The sequence below is a fragment of the Hydra vulgaris genome, chromosome 05, assembly GCF_038396675.1.
Source record: "Hydra vulgaris chromosome 05, alternate assembly HydraT2T_AEP".
NCBI classification, from domain to species: Eukaryota; Metazoa; Cnidaria; class Hydrozoa; order Anthoathecata; family Hydridae; genus Hydra; species Hydra vulgaris.
The window spans coordinates 13,000,803-13,026,468 of NC_088924.1; the positions used below are offsets into that span (position 1 = coordinate 13,000,803).

The 25,666-nt window shown below is 26.1% G+C and overlaps 1 protein-coding gene and 1 long non-coding RNA gene across 3 annotated transcripts in view; both read right to left on the reverse strand.

The window, feature by feature from the left end:
• Positions 1-391: 391 nt before the first annotated feature.
• LOC136080587 (uncharacterized) lies at positions 392-2,168 on the reverse strand. Its single transcript, XR_010638546.1, has 2 exons — positions 1,774-2,168; positions 392-1,511 (listed from the first exon to the last, which is right to left on the reverse strand). It is a non-coding gene; the product is annotated as an uncharacterized LOC136080587 (long non-coding RNA).
• Positions 2,169-4,991: 2,823 nt separating this feature from the next.
• The window catches only part of LOC136071870 (unconventional myosin-IXa-like), a 77,379-nt gene continuing 56,704 nt past the window's right edge, over positions 4,992-25,666 (reverse strand). For both annotated transcript variants that reach the window (XM_065797415.1, XM_065797414.1), the window contains 6 exons: positions 23,991-24,096; positions 23,747-23,878; positions 18,324-18,444; positions 18,144-18,238; positions 17,905-18,023; positions 4,992-6,111 (listed from right to left, as the gene is read on the reverse strand). In XM_065797415.1, the coding sequence (XP_065653487.1) occupies positions 5,813-6,111; positions 17,905-18,023; positions 18,144-18,238; positions 18,324-18,444; positions 23,747-23,878; positions 23,991-24,096 (872 nt within the window). In that variant the 3' untranslated portion in view covers positions 4,992-5,812. The remainder of the gene's footprint in view (positions 6,112-17,904; positions 18,024-18,143; positions 18,239-18,323; positions 18,445-23,746; positions 23,879-23,990; positions 24,097-25,666) is intronic.

A 25,666-nucleotide genomic window follows, 5' to 3' on the forward strand; every position in this document is an offset into this window, starting at 1 on the left:
CAAACATATATGTTATTATAAAAAGCACCAGAGTCTTAGCCTAACGCGAAACGTTATCTAATAAAATCACTTCGTTTTTAATTGAACTTATAAAGAGAAAAGCAAATTCAATATCGAGCACTTATTTCTAATTATTAGAAATAACAGAAAATTATAACATTAAAATGCTGTGTACACGATTATTATCACCACGATAATATGGATTACAGTTGTCTAATAGATTGAACATAAGCTCAAAAGTTAAATTTTAAATTATACAGACCTTAAAAGAGTGACATAACTAAACTTAAAAATTTCTAGGGATTTGCTTTTTTGGTTGTTGTCACTTTTGTTTTGTTGACTTACTGTGCGTCGAGGGTTATATTGTATCCATAAGTTATAACAACAAAAGTTGTTTAAACAGACATCTGAAAACGAACAATTAGAAATATCCAAAATAATTTACAATAATTATGTCAATTACGACGTAAGACTACAGTCTTTAATAATTACAAAATAAAAATAATAAAAAATTCGCGCCTTGATAAAAGTATCAGTTTTTATAAAAAAATATGATACTACATATGAATAAAAATAACGTGTATAATATTACGTCAACATGCCTTTAAATCATGAGGATTAATTTGTCGGGAAAATTACGTAAAACAATTTGAATCGCAATTGAGCGATTTATTAATGAAAGTGCTCCACATTGTTAAAATTTGTTTTCCGAATAATAATTTGCAAAACCTTTAAGAAGCCTTATAAAACCTTAAAGTAGGTCTATGAAAATGAATAAATTACATTAAAAACAATGCAAACGCTCTCTCATATATCATTTCTCTAATATAAAAAATTGTCATAAAATAACTTGTCTCTATGGCTGATAAAACTCGATAAGAGTAAATAGAAATGGTTTCAAACAAAATTAAAATAAAATAAAAAAAAAAGTAATGAAAGCTAGGTAAAAACAAAGAAATATTTGAAGAGCAAAGTTCTTACTCGAATAATAATAACATTAAAATCTTAAAATAATATTTGAGTTCTGGTCATGATCTCAAATAAACTTGCTTCTTTGAAGTTTTAAAACTCTAATGCAAATAAGCATGTAGCAGTTGTAATAGTACACAAGTAAAAATCCAAATACCTTTGTGTCATTTTACATGGACACAAAAGTATCGGTATATACATTTCTGTATAATTTGACAGGAATACAAAAATATAAGAAATAACTTAATCATTTTCAAACACAAAATCGTCTTCTCCTGCTTTCGTAAAGAAATTCTTTTTATTTTTTATACTTGTTTTTTTTTTGTAAGATGGACGTTTTAGTTCGTTTATAGATGAAGATAATCCTTTGTTATTATCGCTTTCACTAGACCTAGTATCGCTAACTCCTCTTTTGTAATCTTTATCACTATATGAATTACGTTTACTGGTCGAAAACACATCGTCAAATGATGAATCATAATCTACGCCACTTATGAATTTAAAACGTAGCATATTGTTCGTTTTCTTTTGATTCGATGAAACTTGGTATAAAAAAGTGAGTAATGTGCAATATATATATATATATATATATATATATATATATATATATATATATATATATATATATATATATATATATATATATATATATATATATATATATATATATATATATATATATATATATATATATATATATGAAGTAAAAGTGAAGAACTTAAGTAAATAATGAATAGTATTTCTGAAATTTAAAAAGTTTTGAATAAAAACAAAAATTAAAAAAGATTTTAATAAAAATCTCACGTTCAAAATTTTTGTTCACGTTTAAAAATGCAGAAAGCTCAGATATAGACCTTTAGTTCGAAATGTCCGAGTCATTATACTTGCAAATTAAAAACACTTTTAATATTTGAACATAATCTATGAACACAATTCTATGACTCAACAAAAGTTTTAGCTGACAACATAAATAATTGTTATTGCTTTCGATCCAATTGGTTTTATATATAATAGAAAAAAAGCAAAATCTGCAAAGCAGTGAAAGTATTTTTTCTGCTTTCAAAGTATTTTTTCTGCGATAACCTGCGCACTCCTGTAGGATTGCATAATTTGCAGACGATACCATATACTATAACTACACCTCATGCCCCACTCCCATTCCTCTCTCACAAACACACTGTGTAAACCGTCCTGTCGGCCCTGACTATAGGTCTTTGATAATACTGTTACAGTATCTATCTAAAATTAAATATTTATTTTTACCCACTGACGTCATTAATGACAGTATATTTTTAGACGTATATTAGTTTGTTTGTTATTAGTTTGTTAACTGTCATTTTTTACCCCAGCTATTTTGAAAAAATTTTATTGAAAATACCAATAATAATTGTAATAGTTTTTTTTATATTGTGTAATGTGAATTTTTACTTTTAAGAAAGTTATATATAGTTTTTACTTGTCTTTTGTTTGTGTTTTATTAAACAATGTTTTAAAAAATTTTTATTTGAAGTTTTGAAATAATAAAGCAAACATTGAACAAATTTGCGTCGCCGATAATTTAGCGGAAAAGATTGCAAACGGTTTGAAAATTAGTCCTATTTTTCTAAAACGATCAGTTATGGATGGCTAATATGATTTCATTGTTATTTGGTTTTTTTTTTAAAAATTATAATAACGGGATAATATGATTTTCAAAGTATCTTTTGTCATCAGATTTATTAAATTTTGAAAACATTTTCAGCTAGCGTATTTCAATCATCAAAAAAAAAAAAAAAAAAAAAAAGTTATTTCCTAAAGAAAAAAGAAAAAAAAAGCTGAAGTAGCTGGATTTATTTTGCTTCAGGTCACTTTCAGGTATTGTGTAAACTATAATCTCAAGGTACTTCTGTACAATTAAAAAAGGGGAATATCTTAAAAATTTCATTTTTTTTTTATTATAATTGCATTTATCAAAATTTATCACAGAATCTTAATTTGTCATCAAAATTGTAAAAAAAAAAAGGGGAAATCGAGCTTATTTCAATTTATCTCAATGTTGGTATAGATTTTTACTCTTATCAACGCCCTTAGCAACCATGTTATGAAATTATAACACCTCTATTACAATTTATTTCTTATGCAATTCCATCTCAATTTGTTTTCAAGTATTCTTTATGCACTTGGCATTACTGAAAAAAAAATGTATTTTCAGGAATTAAGTTAAGACTCTCGCTAGAATAATGCCTCCATGTCCAAAGCCAAAATATGAATGAGTGTTTAAATGGAATTATTTGGACAGGTTGTACCAAATCTACTTATTGTAGCAGGAAAGTACTTACAATCGGTGTGTCTTCTGCCATCATAAGTTTCATTGATGGTATTTATTGTATTGGAAATGTTTTGATTGTTTTAGTATTCCACGTGAAAGTTTTTTTTGAAAAATATGCATTAAAAAATGGCCATAATAGAGCTTTAATTCATTGTAAATAGTCATCTAGTATTTTAAAAACACAGGGAAAAGTAAAAAATCTAAGAAAAGAGTTTATATTAAAAAAAAGACATTAAAGAATGCGAACCCTATAGTTCTGGATCCCTTGAGTTAGTTCTATTTTGATTTATGTTAATAAATATTATCTGATTTATAAAACTCTTTTTTCACAGATCGTGTTTTTTGTTGTTTTGGTTGTTCCGTTTACATAATATCTTTACTAATGCTTTATGAAACTTCTTTAAATTTTACACAAGTGTTCGTTACTAATATAGCTAGAAAATGATCCTCATTGAAGAGTCTCGCTTATTTAGATTTGTACTTATGAAATTTGAATAGGCGAGTAAAACTGTGAAAATCACTAATTCTTATGAAAATGACTATATTTCTGCAAGTTTTGATAGTTTGAACGTGAGAGTGGCACAGATTGTAGTTTACATTGTTATTTCAAATGCAAATTTCAATGTTTAACAGTTACCTTAAGATAAATAATCGTGTAAACGGTTTTTAGGACCAAAACCTCTTTTTGGGACCAAAACCAACTTTTTATTAGGATTGAAAGAAAAAAAAAACTAATTTATTTCACTGTCTTCATTCGACCTATATTTGTAATTTATGTTAACTATATTTGTAATTAATGAGTTTTAAGAAAAAAGTTGTCTAATTGTATAGAAGTACCTTTTAGTATTTTTATGCTTCTGTTGGATGTTTTGCAAAAACCGCGTTGGTGGGAAGTTGGGAACAAAAAAAAAAAAAAAAAAATTGCTTGCTTCCTCCACCCGTATATGAGGACAAAATACACTTTTTAGGATATTTTACTAAACTTAAATTTATCGACAGGATTTAATTAAATAAATTATAAGCTTTTATATCAATATCATTTATAATATTTATATTTTAAATAAATAATCAACAATCTTTTAATGTTTTAAAATTTTGACCTTATAAAAATTATAAATTCCTGATATCAGGAAAATATTGTTGAGTGAATAAAATCACATTAGCAATGTTTAAAAAGCCAAATATTTGAAATAAAAAGAAATGCCCTAATTGCCATATTATCTCAAGTTCCTCTATAACTAGATTATTATTAATGACACGGGACAGCTGAATAGGATTTATTAGAACAAGTTATTGGTTGACTGGTTTTTCTCTCTCTACTGACAAACATATATGTTATTATAAAAAGCACCAGAGTCTTAGCCTAACGCGAAACGTTATCTAATAAAATCACTTCGTTTTTAATTGAACTTATAAAGAGAAAAGCAAATTCAATATCGAGCACTTATTTCTAATTATTAGAAATAACAGAAAATTATAACATTAAAATGCTGTGTACACGATTATTATCACCACGATAATATGGATTACAGTTGTCTAATAGATTGAACATAAGCTCAAAAGTTAAATTTTAAATTATACAGACCTTAAAAGAGTGACATAACTAAACTTAAAAATTTCTAGGGATTTGCTTTTTTGGTTGTTGTCACTTTTGTTTTGTTGACTTACTGTGCGTCGAGGGTTATATTGTATCCATAAGTTATAACAACAAAAGTTGTTTAAACAGACATCTGAAAACGAACAATTAGAAATATCCAAAATAATTTACAATAATTATGTCAATTACGACGTAAGACTACAGTCTTTAATAATTACAAAATAAAAATAATAAAAAATTCGCGCCTTGATAAAAGTATCAGTTTTTATAAAAAAATATGATACTACATATGAATAAAAATAACGTGTATAATATTACGTCAACATGCCTTTAAATCATGAGGATTAATTTGTCGGGAAAATTACGTAAAACAATTTGAATCGCAATTGAGCGATTTATTAATGAAAGTGCTCCACATTGTTAAAATTTGTTTTCCGAATAATAATTTGCAAAACCTTTAAGAAGCCTTATAAAACCTTAAAGTAGGTCTATGAAAATGAATAAATTACATTAAAAACAATGCAAACGCTCTCTCATATATCATTTCTCTAATATAAAAAATTGTCATAAAATAACTTGTCTCTATGGCTGATAAAACTCGATAAGAGTAAATAGAAATGGTTTCAAACAAAATTAAAATAAAATAAAAAAAAAAGTAATGAAAGCTAGGTAAAAACAAAGAAATATTTGAAGAGCAAAGTTCTTACTCGAATAATAATAACATTAAAATCTTAAAATAATATTTGAGTTCTGGTCATGATCTCAAATAAACTTGCTTCTTTGAAGTTTTAAAACTCTAATGCAAATAAGCATGTAGCAGTTGTAATAGTACACAAGTAAAAATCCAAATACCTTTGTGTCATTTTACATGGACACAAAAGTATCGGTATATACATTTCTGTATAATTTGACAGGAATACAAAAATATAAGAAATAACTTAATCATTTTCAAACACAAAATCGTCTTCTCCTGCTTTCGTAAAGAAATTCTTTTTATTTTTTATACTTGTTTTTTTTTTGTAAGATGGACGTTTTAGTTCGTTTATAGATGAAGATAATCCTTTGTTATTATCGCTTTCACTAGACCTAGTATCGCTAACTCCTCTTTTGTAATCTTTATCACTATATGAATTACGTTTACTGGTCGAAAACACATCGTCAAATGATGAATCATAATCTACGCCACTTATGAATTTAAAACGTAGCATATTGTTCGTTTTCTTTTGATTCGATGAAACTTGGTATAAAAAAGTGAGTAATGTGCAATATATATATATATATATATATATATATATATATATATATATATATATATATATATATATATATATATATATATATATATATATATATATATATATATATATATATATATATATTAGGGTGAGGCATAAAACACCCAAGTCATTAAAAAAAATACCTTAATAATTTTTCTGGTTCCTTTTGATGTGTATTAAAAAAATGTTATTTTTTTTTTTTTTATGGGTACCCCTATGGTCGGTCCCAGCAGTCCGAAAATTACAAAAATTTATAATTTTTGTAAATAATAAGGGGGGCAAGGTCACTTACAAATATATTAAAGATATTTTAAGGGTTATTTTTGTAGCCTGATATATCTATTTTTAGATTATGTTTTGTTTTATCGCATAAGATGATGGAAATGGTCAGCCCTACCCATTTAAATACATGATGTTTATATTTTGGAGGTAGGGGGGGAAGAGTTAAGTTAAAAAAGTCGGTAATTTTTAAAATTTTTATCCTAGTGTAAATAAATATAATGTCAACAAGCAATAGTTTTGGAAAAATATCTCATCGTGAAGTTTTTCTTGTTGGAAAAAGAATTGAAACAATACCTAATACACAATTGCCAACTAAAAAAATTGTATTGCAATATTACCATTACAGAGATCTTATGCTAAGAGCTGATTTTCCAAACATTTCCTCAATTAGTATAGCCTCAACTACCAGAAAGGAGCGCGTGTTCAGAAAATGTTGGGTAAAGATAAAATTTCACAAAAATTTGTAAAAAACAAAACAAAAAGAGAAATGAAAATAAAATATCAAAGGACAAAAGAGTCCGTAAGAAAACAGAAAGAGTTGGTTACTGAGAAATATGAAAACACAACAAAAATTTTAAATACTTTAGATGATAACCAAGATGAAGAGTATCTACAGCCTTCTAGAAAAATTAGAAAATCTAATCTTGTTCTTCTTATTGTTCCAAAAAATATAGGAAAAGATTTAGCTCCAACAGCATCACGATATGGAATAAGTTCAACTGCACTGAGTGCAACTCTAGCTTCTCTTACAAATAATAGTTCTGGAACGACAGACGATTTTTCTATTTCTAAACGAAGTATTTTGAGGCAGAAAAATTAAAGTATAAGAAAAACTGCCTTTAATATTAAAGAAAACTTTATTACATTGGCTAAGGGTAAAAATCTTACTGTGCATTTTGACTCAAAAATTATGTTAGAAATGAAAGAACTTGGTAAAGAAAAAGTTGAAAGAGTAGCTGTACTAATCAGTTCACCAGATCTCTCAGAATCCCAACTTTTCGGTATTTTAATTGTGAAAGATGGCACTGCTGAGTCTCTTGGGAAAGCAATCAAAAAAATTTTACAAGACTGGGAGCTATTTGACTATGTTGATTGTCTGTCCTTTGACACCACAGTTACAAATACTGGTTGGCTAAAAGAAGTCTGTACTCTAATAGAGCAGTGGAGAGAAAAAGCTTTAATTTGGATGGCTTGTCGTCATCACGTTTATGAATTACATATAAAGATAAATATTGAAATACTCAAATAATATTTTTATATTTATTTATATATTTAATTATTAATATTTCTTGATGTATTAAATGCTTTATTAATAAAATTTATTTAAATGATTTAAAATAAATATATTTTAGCACTTTTCAAATGTTCTTACTGGTGGTAAAACAAGTGGACCAAAGACTGAGTTATTTGATAGGCTGAAGTGTAATTGGAAATCGATTCTTGAAAAGAAGATAAATTATGATAACCTAAAGAGATTTGACTTAAAAAAAAAAATTCTATCTTTTTTGGAAAAGCAGGTTGGTTTAATTGTCCTATTTAGATTAATGTGCTTAATTATAAATTTTAATAAAAAAGTTTTTTGAAATTTAGGCTTCTGAATCATTAACATTCCTTCAAAATTGCCTAGATAATGATATATTTCCAAGAAATGACTATCAGTATTTTATACAATTAGCAGTTCTTTGGTTAGGTGGCAAAGTAACAAAATTTCATTTTAGATTTCCAATGGCTTCACATCATGCCAGGTTTATGGCACAGGGAGTTTATTATTTAACATATGATCTTCTTCAGCCACAATTCAGTAACTTATGTCCTAACATAATATCATTGCAAGAGGGAAAGCTGATTTATGAAATTGCTTCATTTACAGCACTATTTTATGTTCCATGGTTTATTAAAGCTCCTATCCCTGCCATAGCACCTACTTTAGATCTAAAAGCTATTAACGAAATGATACAATGTTCTGAATTCAGTTTTAAACCAGCAGAAGCCGTACTGAAATGACTTAAAAAGCACAATTGGTATTTAAATGAAAGATTTGTGGTTATGTGTCTTGCTGATAAATGTTTATCTGTAGATCAGCTACAAAAATTAGCTCTTAAATTAGCTCAAACAGCGAAGCCCACCAGTTATAAGATAGGGAAACTGAATTCCGAAATTTTTACTGACAATGAAAAAAAAATAACTAAAAATATTGAAGATTTTATTGGTCCTGAAAGCTGGTTTTTACTTGATTTATTAAAAATGACATTACATGAGACATAATGGCTTAAAATCAGTTCATTAAACTGGGAAAATTTTTCAGGGTTATGTTAGATTTAAAAATTATGTCACTGGTCTTCTTGTTGTAAATGATAGTGCAGAACGTGCTATTAAACTTGGTCAAGACTTCATTGAAACTTTTAAAAACGAAGAAGATAGCCAAGCTAATTTATTAGCTGTTGCAGATCATCGGCTAAAATTTCAGACAACAGAAACAAAATCTTGGTTAAAAACTTTAAAATAATCTTTCCTTAAAAAATAAATGCAAATGTAAAAATATTTTTTATTTAAAATACGTAGGAAAAAAATATATATACGCCCCCCTACCTCCCAAATATAAACATCATGTATTTAAATGGGTAGGGCTGACCATTTCCATCATCTTTTGCAATAAAACAAAACATAATCTAAAAATAGATATATCAGGCTACAAAAATAACCCTTAAGATATCTTTAAAATATTTGTACGTGACCCTGTCCCCCTTATTATTTACAAAAATTATAAATTTTATAATTTTCGGACTGCTGGGACTGACCATAGGGTACCTATAAAAAAAAAATTACATTTTTTTATTACTCATATCAAAAGGAACCAGAAAAATTATTATGGTATTTTTTTAAATGACTTTGGTGTTTTATGCCCCACCCTAATATATATATATATATATATATATATATATATATATATATATATATATATATATATATATATATATATATAAATATACGAGTTATATATACATATATATATACAAGTTATATGTATGTGTGTATATATATATATATATATATATATATATATATATATATATATATATATATATATATATATATATATATATATATATAACTTAAAGTTCTTTCAAGTTCCCCTTGAACCCTCACTAATACTTTCTCATAAAAATCACTCGATAACTCGACTTTGAGCCACTGTGCGGTGAACAGTGGCTCAAAATCCTTATAAAGGGGCAAAAGTAGGAAAAAAATTTAAGTCTTTAGTTTCTAAATAGATATAACTTTTAATAATAGTAAGGCCAGTTGCGTAACAATTTATAACTTTTTTAAACCCATTGCAGGGTTGTGTATTAATTTGAAGTACTTTGTTAATGTATTTTTTATGACGGAAAAAACCCGGAAATGTTCGATAAAATAATTTGTTTTAAAAATTTATTGTATCGAGACATAGTAGTTAAAGTGTTAGTATTTTTTATTAATTTATTTAAATTGTGTCAACTCACAATATAAATGAAAGATTTTTTTCTAAAAATTATTAGGTTTAAGCTTTTACTCAGCATGAAGAATAATATTAGTAAAAAAATTTTTTTTATTAGTAACACACTATTTGTGGGACAAGAACAAAAATGTTCCACATAACTCCATGCTGGCTTTAGTGTTTTTGAGTGTTTACTGTCAGCATATACTATTTAATGGAATAAAATTTACCTGCTCCAATTTGCTCCAATCTAAAATAGACCTTTTATTATTTACTTGCTAAATATTATATTTAGCAAGTATATGATAAAAGATTAGAGTAAATTGGAGCTAGTAAATTTTATTTAATCATTTTAAATATAAACTCTTTTAAAAGAGTATTAGCGTTACTTAATATTTTTAGTATATATATATATATATATATATATATATATATATATATATATATATATATATATATATATATATATATATATATATATATATATATATATATATATATATATATGAAAATGACTTTAATAAATCAGAGCTTACTTACTTAAAGAATAAGTTGTCTGTTTTTAAAGCAAAAGTGTGAGCTAAGTAAAATAAGCATAGTAGAAACTATGACAGATTGATTTTCAAAGAGGGAATTTAGCTGTAGCGAAAGAAACAAAATTATTTGTTAATAATTTTCTTTATGCAATCATTCTATTTATTTAAGTTTCTATTTACAGAAGGAGTTTTTTCCTTATCTTGTTAAAAGAATTAAATTTAAAGAAGGTCCAGGTTGAAAAAATAATGTTTGGGAAAATCTTGGTAAAAGAAGCAAAAAAGCTAAAATTGCTGTTTGGTTTTTTTGATTTTTTTTGTAATTCACCTCCCCAAGGCCAAGAAGGCCACTACAGATGAGGAGGCTACTTGTGGTTATAACCCTCTCCCAACTCTAACTCCGAAAACGAACCTAGACGAACAAGGCCGCTGCACGGAGAAACAAGTTGAGCACGGTACTTCCAGGGACGTGGTGGAAATCAAACTCGGAACCTCTCGCTTATGAAGCGAGCGCTTTACTACTACACCACTGCTGCTGACATTTAGCTGACAACAATCACAAAGCATTAGCCTTAGCTTCTTTAAAAAGAGCAGCAACTGAATCTAACATAGATAGAAACAATTTTATCTTTATAGTAAAAAAGGCTTTGGACCCAGATAAAGCAAATGAAATTAGGAAAAACATGTCTAGGCAAGGACTTGTTAAAATGAAAGTTGAAGATGCTCTCAGCCTAAAAATTCAATGTGATCTGTCCAATGAATAATATCAGATAATCAGAAATAACTCCTTATTACAAAATGCAAATATCTATCCGTCTTTTCATAAAATTTTTAAAATTATCAGATACATTAAAGATACCAATCTACATGGAATTATGCATTTCAAAGGCGGTTTTGATGGAGCGTCTAGCCTGAGTCTGTATAAAGAAAAGTATTCAGATATAACTCTAGATAAAGTTCTAAAAAATGAAGAAACTATTTTCGAAACATCTATTGTGCCTTTTAAGCTGACTTTTAATGATACAGTAATATGGTACAACAAATAAACCATCTAGTACACATTTCTGCAGACAAGCATGTAGAAATGTGAACTAGATGTTTAGTATACAAGAAGAAAACAGATGCTAATTAAAGAAGAAGACGCTAACTCAAACTATTTTCTTGGTTTCTTTTTCGGAGGTTCGAGATATCGGAAGTTCACTGTGTGTATATATATATATATATATATATATATATATATATATATATATATATATATATATATATATATATATATATATATATACATACACATATATATATATATATATATATATATATTTACACACACATATATATATACATATTTATACATATATATATACACATATATACACACATATATAAATATTATAAATCAATAATATGTATGTGTGTGTGTGTATATATATATATAAATATATATATATATATATATATATATATATATATATATATATATATATATATATATATATATATATATATATATATATACACACATATACATATATACATATATATACATATATATAAATATATATATATATATACACACACACACACACACACACACATATATATACATATTTATACATATATATACACACATATATAAATATTATAAATCAATAATATGTATGTGTGTGTATATATATATATATATATATATATACATAATATATATATATATATATATATATATATATATATATATATATATATATATATATATATATATTTATATATGGGAGGGTGTGGCACCATGACACACTATGGGTTTTTGCTTTGTAACAACTTTTTAATACTCCTTTCTTTTAGGCAATTGGTTTTATTTGCAGAATAAATTTATTCCTATAAAATCAATTTACCAAAATATAACAAGTTAAACTTGTGAGACTTAGTAAGTAAAATTAGAAATTTGTATCAAGGCATCCCACCCATAGGGTACCTTGATACAAACTATGAGAATCATTAAAAAAGTAAATAATAAGTATAAAAATTAGAGAAAAGATTTTTACACAAAAGACAAATAAATAATTATAATCCAAATAATGCATTCAATGCTCCATTCAATACTTCGTGGTGTTGTTTTATTTTATACAGTTTATAACCTTAATAACATAAACGCAATTAAAATAAAACAAAGAAAATATTCTAATTGTTCTAATTAATAAACAAAAATATTATCTCATAAAATTTTAAAACTCATACTTGTGCAAACACAAGCTATATCTATAGACCAAACAAATAAGATCAAAGCAAACAAACAAATTGCATTTCCATAAGTTTAAGTATATGCTTAAATTACTTTTTTTGAAAAAAATTTTTTGAACAGAAGCTCACCTCCCTACAACAGTGTTTATGTTTTGAAAAAGTGTACATGCCCAAATTAAATTTTTCTACTAAGGTATGATTATAGTGTACTCAAAAAAGTATTTCACAAAATTTGAAAAGCATGTCCTGAAAAAAAAAAGGTGCTTATTGTGAGAGGAAAAATGTGTGTATTTTTCTCTCATTAATATATACAGAAAAACAACCAGTTTAGAATGAACTTCGCAGAAATATTTATTTAAGGCATACACAAGTAGCTAATAAACTAACCCATACCAACAAATACCATTATTTAAAATAACATTTTATTTCATATCAATAAATCAAAAAATCCTGTCAAAATTAATAAAAATAAATATTTTAGTTTTAACAGTTTGTTTGCAGATGTGGACTGAACATAACAAAGCCTAAAATTCGCTATGCGTTGTATGAAAGAACAACGCTTAATAGACCCTTCTTGTATGTTTCTTTGTGGAAATCACTCGGAAGTTTATATCTGGAAAACTCACTGAATCTTGAGTGAATAGTTTCTCCTGCCTGTTTGCTGTAAACTCCCAGTGCATATCCATTCTTTCTACAAAACTCCTTTACATGGCAAAATAATATATGCAGTTTGGTAGTCTTTGTTTTGATCTCTAAAGTAATAAAAATATCAAGAAAATCATCTATCGCTTTTTCAAAATCTATACCGAGTATCTTACTGAAAGATGAGTAAGCCAAAGTATCAAATGCATCAAAGGCATCACAAAATCCCCTTAGATCTTCAGAAAGAGCATCTCTAAGCTTATTTGTTAATCAAATCAATTTCTTGCACTGGTTTCCTTCAAACTCTCCATAATGAAGTTTTTGTCTGACAAGGGAATTGCTTTCTAGGAGGATTTCCCATTCTTTTTGTCCCTATCTTATTGATAGGTTATTCCACAATAGATTAATTGTTCCTGTATAGAGATGAAGTTCAGGTATATTGCATACTTCCATAACTTCAGTTTCATCATCTCCTGGCAGAAGTGGTTTGTTCTTGCAATTACAAAATTCTTTCAGTGATGATTCAGAATTACATCCTTGTTTCCAAGCAAGATTTTGATGTCTCCTGTAGAGAAGAGGTATTATACACAATCTGTACTCTTATTACAGAAGCAGCAAGGATACTTTGTATGTATGTATTCAAGTATGGTTTTGAAGTCCTTAAATTAAATTAAATAGTTTCAAATCTGTGCAAAGTGTAAATTGAATATTTCCAAAGTCAATACTTTTGAAAAACACAGCACAGTTTTTATAATTCTCCTAAATATTTGGGACTATTCCTAAGAGTAAGGTCTGATCAACGGACATTTCTTTTTTTAGGTTTGGACAAATGCCCTCAGAAAAGTTTGATTTCTTGGTGATATCAGAATTGAAGTAACTTGATACATCAACAATACCAATTCCAAGCTTGAAGAAACCTCCACTGCCATCAACAAATACTTTCACCTGAAAATTAAAAGCGTATTGTTTTCTTTTTTCTATCATTTTCTAGGTGAGTTTCTCCACATCCTTAATAAGAACAACACGTCGCACAGTTAAAGTCTCAGTTTCCAATTTATAGAAACCAAGGTCTACTGCTAAGAAGTACTCTACTAAAGACCCATTGTTATCTACCATGAGTTCTTTAAAACCAGGTGTTATTGATTTTTGTCCGTGCTTAACACGAATCGCTTTTGATATTGCGTCCATATCAGAACCACACAACTTTCTATCAACCTTAATGGTCATCAAACCTTTGTGACTCCATTCTGAAGTAGGCTTATTTGATTATTTTGAAACTGTAAAAGATTGCCTTCCTGTTTGAAAGGATACAATTGCTGATTCTTCAAACTTTACTCTAATTTAATCTGCAGCTAATTTGTCTCCTGCCTCTTGATTCAGGGAGTTTTCAATAATCTGACGAAGGTTTGTCCAAAAACTTTGTCAGATTATTGAAAGGATTAACCAAAAACCTTTGTACACATAAGACCTCGTAATGAATCAATGGATTGAAAGCACTGATTACATATAGTTAAACGCATTCTTTTTTGGTGGTTTCTCCAGAGCTCTTGGTCTACCTCCAGTTTTAGTTCTTTTTGTTCCAGGTTTTGTTGATTTGACTACTTTGCAGATAATACAATCACAGAAATTTTTACTTCTGGTTAGAACGGAGAGAATTACTCCTGATGCTGCAAGTGGATGTATTAGAAGGGAACGAGGAGTAGTTCCCACATAGGGCTTTCCATGCAGTAATAATACTATGTTTCAGGTGTTGCATATTCCAGTTGCAAAGGATGGATAATCATTATTAAAGTTTGGTAAAACCATTATTTTGATAAGTATCAAAGCTGTTACTGAAAGTGTTCTGTCTGCTTTTCGATAGCATATACAGCAGCATTTATGACGAGCATCCAAGTGTGTTGCTGCAAAATTAGGCACTTTATGTCAACTTTATATTTTTTATTTAATTTTTAGCTAGATTATTAAGAAGCATACTTATATAATACATTTATATTACATTTAGTTATATAGTATACAATATATTATGTAATACACAAATATAAATTTACATATATATATATATATATTGTGTAATACACAAATATATTATATAATATAAACATTATCATATAATGCAAAATTATAAAATCTATTTATATGTAATATGATTAAATTATATATATAATTAAATAATATAAGATAATTAAGTTATATAATATAATTAAATTATATAATATATACTGCTATATAATAAAGTACTAATAATTGAAATAACAATTACCCAAAAAATTAACTGTATATTAATTTTTATATATATATATATATATATATATATATATATATATATATATATATATATAAATATATATATATATACTATAGTTAATTTTATAAATTGATAATTTATTTACAATTTAATTATATTTTTTAAAAAAGCTTCTAGTTCTTACCATTATTTATTTTATTTTATGAGTAGCAATAAAAATTAAAAAAAAAAAGAATTATAATTGAATTAAAAATGAAATTTTTACTTTTTTTTTTAAATTACAAAATTATTTAAACTATAATCATACCTTGCTAGAAAAATTTAATTTGGGGCGTGTACACTTTTTTTAAACATAAACACTTTTGTGGGAAGGTGTGGAAGTAGAATAATTATTTTTTTAATTTTTATAATTCAATTTTTGATTTTAAGTTTGAAGTAATCACTAGATTAATGTTTACAATAAAATGTTTCTACTTTTAAAACTATTTTCAAAAAATAAAAAATAATGACGCCTTTACAAAAAATATTTTATTATTAAAAATTTTAATGATTTAAATAAAACTCTCTTTCTCACTTGCACTATCTTCTAAATATGATATTATTGATGTAGCTAGATCTATGTGTGACTTTCAGAAACAATCCGAACTTTCAGAAATCACTCAATGCAATTAAATTGATGCTATTATGGTATTATGGACTCACTGCAATTAAATTGATAATTATTGTTGACGAGTGTTAAAATTCTTTTAAATTATTTAATCATCTTTTTTAAATTTCAAACTTTAATTTCAAGATTATTTTTTCTTGTTCAAATAGATTTCTTTTAATAAAAAATTCCTTGCATGGTTATAGAACATAATTAATCTTGAGAGCGCTTTAAATAAAATTAAAGTATACAAAAAAATGGTATTGCGTTTCTCATATTCTATTCGTGATTTCTTGCTTAAATAATTTTTAATTAGAAGCTTATTTTGGGTTAACAACATAAAATATAAATAGATATAAATAAAATAAGATATAAATAGAAATATTTGTATGCCTAACCTTTGTGAGTTTTTGAGTATATTAAGTAAATTTAATAGTTGAGTAACTTAATTGGATGTTTTGATTTAGATTTTAGGTAAATTTACTGTGATGTACTTTATCCAGTAAGTAATTCAAACAAAATTTAACTTTAAAATAGAAGTAGGATATTATTGGCTTCCACGCAAAGATTTAAAAAAAATTTTTTTTAGCAATATCTAGCAGATTTTAAGGACCCTGACTATTTTTTTGGGGGAGAGAGGGGATCCGTACCACTAGCCACGCTTCTACTCCTGATAAAACACTTAGACAAAAACATTCTATACTATTAAGAATGGTCAAAAAAATGCTAAATTAGAAAAGAAAAAAAATTGCTATAAAAAAAAAGATAAAATAGTTTTTTTAAGAAAAAACTAATCCCAAAGGTGCGAAATGCAATCGTGATTTGCAAAGCGCGGTATGCTTAATTCAAGCCCTGTTGTATCACCCTAAATCAGTTTATACCTAAATATGCTTTTTATCTGTAATAGATATTTAGGTCAAAATATACCATTTAGAAAAAAAATTAATTTTTTAAGTTAAACTTTAAGATCCAAGCATTAAGAAGATTGGTAAGAAGTCATAAGGCATTAAACACTTTTTTTTTGATTGAACAATTGTTTTTGGATTTGAAGATGTTTAATAGGAAAATTAATCATAGAAACATTTTATTTGTCAATCAAAAAAGGACTTACTCAATATTTTTAAATAAATATTAATTTATATAAATCCTATAACTGCAAAGATATAAACATTTTTATATGAAAGTTTATCATACACAAAAAAATGCAAAGTTTTAACTGTTATAAAATTGCCAAAATCATTAAACATAACTTAAGGTGATTAGTTTTATTTGAAATAAAAAAATGTTTTCTTTTTATATTGCAACATTTTTTTTGATATTAATAAGCAATAGAATTTTTAAAATAAATATGTATGCTTATTAAAATGATAGAGGTATTTATTAAAATGATAGAGGTGCGTGTTTATTAAAATGATAGAGATGTGTGTTTATTAAAATGATAGAGGTGCATGTTTATTAAAATGATAGAGGTGCATGTTTATTAAAATGATAGAGGTGTGTATTTATTAAAATGATAGAGGTGTGTGTTTATTAAAATCATAGAGGTGCGTTTTTATTAAAATGATAGAGGTGCGTGTTTATTAAAATGATAGAGATGTGCATTTATTATAAATTAAAAAATTAATCTACACCACTATCAAAAATCTAAATATATATAAAAAGAATGTCTTGCATTGTTAATACATGTTTTCAAACCTGATGAAATATCTTCAGAGCTCTCTCCCAAAACTTCAAAATCAGACAGCTCATCAAGAGAGTTAAGGGATTGGGATTTGCTTGGTTCCATAGTTGAAAGATTGTTAGTTAATCTTCGTCTATGATTATGAAAAAAATCTTATTAAAATATTTGTAATTAAAAAAACATTTGGAAAGATTATTTTTAAGAAAAATTAGGACCAACTTAATTAAAAATAAAAAAATAAAAACTATAAAACCTTTCAGCGTCCATAGAAGATATCTCCAGCTCAAGCATTTGAAGTTCTTCATTGTTTATCTGCATTCTGCCATCAATCGATTCATCATTTAATTGCTAAAGAAAAGTACTTACAAAATAAGATTTTTTTAATTTAAAAATTTTGGAAATTAGTAGAAAAACAATAAGTAAAGAACTTTACATTTTCTTTAATTTCTTCTAATCTCCTTTCTACAGAACTTGCTGCTCGATCTAAAACACTGATGTCCTCTACCATGTCACGCCTTGTGGTAACTTGGACTTGTATTAAAATTTCGATACATCTAAAAATTTAGAATAAAATATAATAATACAAATAATAGTAAATATAATAATACAAATAATAGTTGTGACTCAAATAACTATTACTTGAGTCACAAACTATTATACTATTCATTTCATTATGTTGCATTTTTAAACTTTTGAGTAAACAAGTATATAATTTAGCTCACACACAAACACACACATAACTATATAATATGAAACTTATTGCATTAATATATGTTAATTTAATTAAAATAATAAAATAAAATAGTTTGCCTCATTCGTCTGTGTTTTGATACTAAACTTTTAAACAAACATAAAAAAATATTGCTAAAGGGAACAAAACATGTGATTGAAAATGTTCTTATTGTTTTTAATTAATTAACTTTTGTAATCTTTTTTTTAGCTCTGTGTTGTCGTCATTTTAAAAATTTGCCTGCATAGCAAGTGTTAAAACATGATTTTAAAGTAGTAAATTTTAATGATTTAAAATTTACTTTATTAGTCATTAGCCAACAATTAAGTAGAAACTGGAGAATTCTACACAATAAAGGAAAAAAAAAATTGTTAACTGGTAACATTACAAATCAGTATTTATGCTTAATTCAGTTATTGTTTTATGATGTTTTTGTCCTCATCATTATTAACATGCTGATTACATAATGAAATGTTTTTTTTTTTTAATATACTTAGATGATAATGTTGTATTTCTTTTTAGCATTTTTCAATAAAGAGTGTCGGAATTGTAACACTGTCTGACTATCTCTGTAATGAAGGTTTAATAATGTAACATATTATAATTTTAATAAACATTTATAAGATGTTAGATGTTTGGAGAGTGTGGTGGGTATCTGGTGTATTATTAAGGGAGTTGAATTTTTGAAAAAAATAATATATATGAAAAGAGTATTTTTAACTTTTCAAAAAGGCACTATAATGGCTTTAATTTGCAATTTAAATAAAAAATTCCTATCTCATGCAACAGAAGTTTGTCTTCAATGCTGATTTTTACTAAAAGCCGAGCCATATTATACAAAATAATATTATTGAATGGTGTTATTGAATAATATTATTATTCAATAACACCAACAGTGAATGCTGCACCAGCTACTGCAGTATTAGCTAAAAACTTGTAAATTTATTTGAAGGTTTTCTCCTTTTAAGTTCACATATCATAAATATTTCAATATTATATTTCATTTTAAATAAATTGTATGACATATTTATGCAGTATAAAAGAAGGAAATTGACAATTTGTTAATTTTTCAAGCTATGCTTTGTTAATTTGTAAATCAATTTACTAAAAAGAAATACATCTTGTTCATTTTGTTACATACTTTATTGTCTAACTATTGTTTGTAAATAAATTTTTTTGTAAATATTTATATTTTTAATTTTATTACTATATTATTAATAGCTTCTTAATAGAAAATCTCAATCATTTTAAATTATAATTTAATTAGAAGACTTTAATTAGAAGTTCACTTTATTTCTATTTAAATGTATACTTTGAATTAATAAAAAAATTATTTCCAATTTTTACTGGATATTATTTACAAAATAATTTCTGTTTTTTTAAAACAACCTGAATCATCACTGTATATGATACTGAGGCTCTTAAAAATAAATATAAAGAACAAAAGTTAGACGTGGAACATAGATCAACCATAAACCGCATTATGGGTTCTGACAGCTAGTCATACTTAAGAATACTAGACATACAAAAAAATGATAACTACATAAAATAAAGGTATAGAGAGTATATATAAAGACAAAAAAGAAAAGAAAAAACATTGGAATTTGTTTTCTCAAAACCATAGTTTAGTGACTAAACTAGATAATGCAAGGAAGAAAATCTACTTAACAATGAAGAAGATCTACTTAACAAGGGCATTTTATTACTATAATATTAATAGAGAGGAGCGAATTTTTAACAACAATAAAGTTTATACCTTTTAAACAAACTCCTTAATTCCTTTTATCAAAGAAAAGTTTTAAATATTCAAGTTTTAAACTCCTTTACTTTTCAAAACTCTATTTGATTTTGTAGCTGATATTAACTTTTGATAATATTATTTAACCTATTGTTGATCAAGGAATTTTTGTGGATGTAGTTTTACTTGATTTTAAAAAATACATTTGATACTGTACCACATCAAAGGCTTATCTTAAAACTTGAAGCATATGGTGTTAGTGGCTTAGTAATTCATTGGTTTCATACTCTCTTATCTAATAGAAAGCAGAGAGTTATTATGAGAGACTATGTTTCAACTTGGGCTGATGTGGAGTTCCTCAAAGCTCTGTATTGGGTCCACAACTTTTTATACTTTATATAAATGATCATCCTGAGTCCCTAAAAAATATTTCAAAACTGTATGCTGATGACACAAAAATCATGTCGATTAGTTTTTCTGATGAGTTACATAACAAACTACAATGCGATTTGAACTCTGTGTATGCTTGGACACAAAATTGGTTGCTTAACTTTAATATTGACAAATGTTTAGTTATGCACTATGGCTATAAAAATAAGAGATATCCAATTTATATAAACGGTTGTAAACTCAACATATCAGATTCAGAAAGGGACCTAGGAGTGATTTTTTCAGATAACTTGAGGTGGAAAAATCAAGTCTTATCAAGTGTAAACATAGTAAACTGTATGTTGGGCATAATAAAGAAATCTTTTATTCAATTTGATGCGGAACTACTAAAATCTCTATATCTTTCTTTTGTTCGACCACTTCTAGAGTTTGCTGTACCAGTATGAGCTCCATATCAAAAATGAGATAATGCCATTTTAGAAAAAGTACAGCGTTTTGCCACTAAATTAATACATTCAATCAATAAATTTATTATTATGCTATGAAGATTGACTAGCTAGTCTTAGAATGCCCTCACTAGTTAAAAGAAGACAACACGGTGACATAATTCAACTGTATAAAACTTTTAAAGGTTACAATACAAACAATATTCTAAACAATTTTCTGTACATAGTTATAAAGAAAATATTTTACTAAATTGAGCTGCAAATTTTGGGAATTCATTGGCAGAAAATGTTATTAAAGCTAATTCAGTAAATTCATTTAAAGCCAGACTTGATTGATCAGAGTCAAACCATCACAAGACTCATCTGTCATAGTGTGCCTTAAAATCACATCACTGGTTGCAACACCAGTCACAGCATAAACTAATACTAATACTAATTATTTTGATGACTTATGATTGGCTAAAGTATCAATGAGTTTTCAAAAACTACTTGTGTTTAAAACAGAAAAAAAAATTTATTTTGAATTCAAGTTAATACAACACAATATAAAGGCATTACAGATCCTATTTCTTTGGTCTTAATTTGTGTTTTGTCTCTAAACAATTTTTCTCATTCTGCAGTTTCTAAAGTTTCATTTCTGCACTAGCATAAAAGTATTTTATTTTTCATCAGTTCACTAATTTCATCAAAAAAAACTTAGTGCATATGCAAATTATAATATTATGTAAAAGTATGAATTAAATTTAATTTTTTAATAAAATTTTTTTAGTAATAACGGGTGATGCGGAAGTTAACGGACAAATCCTAATTTCATTATTTGAGCATAATAATTAGTTTATGTGGTTTTATGCGTAGGCATAAACGTTCTATAAAATATAAACTTTATTACTTGAAACACAATTATTTAAAATGAGGTTAAATGCAGCTGAACGAGAATCTTTTCGAAAGCGACTAAAAATGTTTTTTGTAAATAAACCTAATATATAAAGAAAAAATTGTAAATCATTTTGAAAAGGAAGGATTTGCTCGAAGTACAATATATGATAACCTAAAAAGACTTGAAACTGTTCAATCGTTTTCTGATAGAAAGCACCCTGGTCGTCCGACATCCTGGACTAGAGAAAAGAAAGCCAAATTAAAGAGGCTTGTCAACAATCGAAAAGGGGTCAGTCAGAGAAAAATAGGTATTAAATTCGGTGTAAATCAATCAACAATTGGTCGTCAGTTAAAAAAAATGAATATTAAATATAGAAAACGCGAAAAGATTCCAAAATACACTATAGAACAACAAATAAAGGCAAAGAAAAGAAGCAGAAAGCTAGTTAACCAACTCTATAACACAAAATCGCTTCTAGTCATCGATGACGAAAAATACTTTTGTTTTGCAGGGGACAACAAGCCTGGAAATTCTGGATACTACACAAACAACAAAAAGACATGCCCAGAAAGTGTTCGTTTTATAGGAAAAGAGAAATTTCCAAAGAAATTATTAATGTGGATAGCCATATCTGACCGTGGTATGTTCGAGCCATTGTTTCGCACTTCCAAGGCTGTAGCGATCAATTCATCAATCTATATTAATGAATGTTTAGAAAAACTTATTATTATATTATTATATATTATACTATAGAAAAACTAAAAAATTTATTCACAAGTATGATGGAGACTTTAACTATTTATTTTGGCCAGATTTAGCAAGTTCTAATTATTCTAAAGATTTCTAAATTGGATGGACCAATATGTCTATTACGTTGATAAAGAATCCAATCCCCTAAATGTGCCTCAAGCACGATCAATTGAAAATTTTATTTTCAATTGATCGGGGACATTTGGCACAGAAGGTTTACGAGGGAGATTGGCAAGTTTCAACAGAGCAAGTTTTGATTGATGGCATTAAACTTAAACTACAAGAAATTGATTTAAACTTTTTACAGTCGCATATGAAAGGCGTCAGAGCAAAATTGAGATCAATTGCAGATGGTGGTGTTTTTTCATATAAAAAATAATATATTTTTATTAAAAGATAAATGCTTTATTTAAAAAAAATATAAGAGTACTTTGTTTTTTTATTTATAAATAAGTTATTGATGTTTTTATTTTGTCCGATAACTTCCGCATCACCCGTTACCTTTAAGTATTAACTGTTAGTAATAAGGTATTATTGCAACTTATGTAATTAATTTAAACTATATTATATTTGTATATTATTAAAGTTAATAAAGTATTTTATAAACTTTAATTTACTCTTTTATTTTCTTTACTTTCAGTGTCAAAATATTGGCACTTCTCTCCTATGCGCTATTTTAAGACTCCAGTTACTTTTTTTACAGTATTTCCACTATCATTTTTTATCTAGATGTATCTACTTAACAAAGTAAAACTGAGTGTACGTAAGAGGTTCGAGTATGCCAATATTTAAAAAAAAAAAAAAAAATTTTCCACATCAGCTTTTATGCATATAAACAAACTTAATACACCCTTTTTGTATTCTTAATGTATGACTTTAATGATAAAATAGAAAATACAAAAGGTACATATTAGGCAAAAGTTACTTGGTTTGTTTAGAAAGCTGTTGAATTGTTTCAAGAGGATCAGTATCTGATGGAGGGCGCATTAAACACGGAGCCCAAATAATAGCTAACGCGTTTGGTGACATCTTATTGGTATCCTCATACATTGCAACTCTAAATTTAAAAACAAAAATAATCACTTCAGTTTAATTCTAAACAGTGCAATCAAAGTAATGAAAAATAAATAATAAATACTACCTTACTAAAATAAAATAAATAATACTACCTTGACAAGTGTATGATAACTCGTTCTAAAAGCTCTTTGTTAGCTTTAGGAAATCTTTGTATTAATTCATACAATGTTGCCTGAGTATCTTTTGCCTTTTTTAAATCTAGGAGTAAACATACCCTAAAATTATTTAAGTTTAAAATGATTTTGGATTGTATAAAAATAAAAATAAATTATAAAAGTAATTACTAGGTGCATTAAAAATTTCCTAAACAATATACAATCAAAATAGGTGTGTCATGATGATGAAAAATCATCCTAAGTGTAAGAACCTAAGAGTAAAGACCTAAATATGAGGACCTACATGTAAAGCTCTGTAAACTTCAAAGTGTAAAAGAGGGGTCAATAGTAAAAAAACTTAGATTCTTTTTGGACACAAATTATAATTATATATATTTTCTGATATTTTTCATGACTTAAGAAAAATAAGAAATTAGAAATCTGGTTTACAAGTGTACTTACAGGTGTAAACAAAATAATTGTAATAAAGTACAATACAGCCTCATATGGCTTTTTAGCAAAACAAAAATGTTTTTTATATAAAGTTAGAAATTAAAATTTAATACTAAAACAGCTGAACAAAAAAATTAATAATAAAAAAAATTTCTAGAAACTTTTTTACTAATAATTTATCAATAAAACAATAAAGAAAAGAAAAAAAATACAATGTATTTGCAGAAAGAAACTGGGGAAAGAAAAGAAAAAAATACAATGTATTTGCAGAAAGAAACTGGGGAAAGAAAAAAAAAAAATACAATGTATTTGCAGAAAGAAACTGGGGAAAGAAAAGAAAAAAAATACAATGTATTTGCAGAAAGAAACTGGGGAAAGAAAAGAAAAAAAATACAATGTATTTGCAGAAAGAAACTGGGGAAAGAAAAGAAAAAAAATACAATGTATTTGCAGAAAGAAACTGGGGAAAGTAAAGAAAAAAAATACAATGTATTTGCAGAAAGAAACTGGGGAAAGAAAAAAAAAGGAGTAAATAAAAAATTCTGAAGAGAGAAGAAGGAAAGAATGAAAAAGCTTTTTTTAATATATCATAATTTTAGACAAAACAAAGAACCAGAAAAAAATTACTAAATTATGTTAACAACTAAAGTAATTTATTTTATATAGTAATATTGATTTCTATTTAATGTGCAAAAATGCTTTGTTACAAAGTCGTTAATGTCGCAAAAAACCTAACTAATTAACATTAATACAAAATTCATTAAACTAAAAAAATCCATTTTTACTGACAAAAATAATCAATATAAAAATATTCAATATAAATAACCAGAATTAATTTAATTAACAAAACCTGAAACATAATAGCTTGTGTAAACACTTTATGCAATAACTTAATTATTTTTTGTTTAAACAGGCTTAAAGATGTAAAAATGAAAAAAAGAGGGCTTAGTTTTATTTTGTTTTTTTGTTTTGTTTTTTATTACATTTTTTAAACAAATTTGTATTTTTCTTAATTTAAATACTACAATATGTAAAATAAATTAAAAATTTATTTTTGATGATATTTATTGAAAAGTTTTTATTTTAAAGTTTTTTATTTTAAAGTCTTGTTTTTATTCTTCTTTTATATCATTTTATCAGTATTGTTAAATTAAATTACTCAAACGTCCATCAAATTTTTATATCAATTTATCAGTATTGTTATATAAGTTCCTCAAACG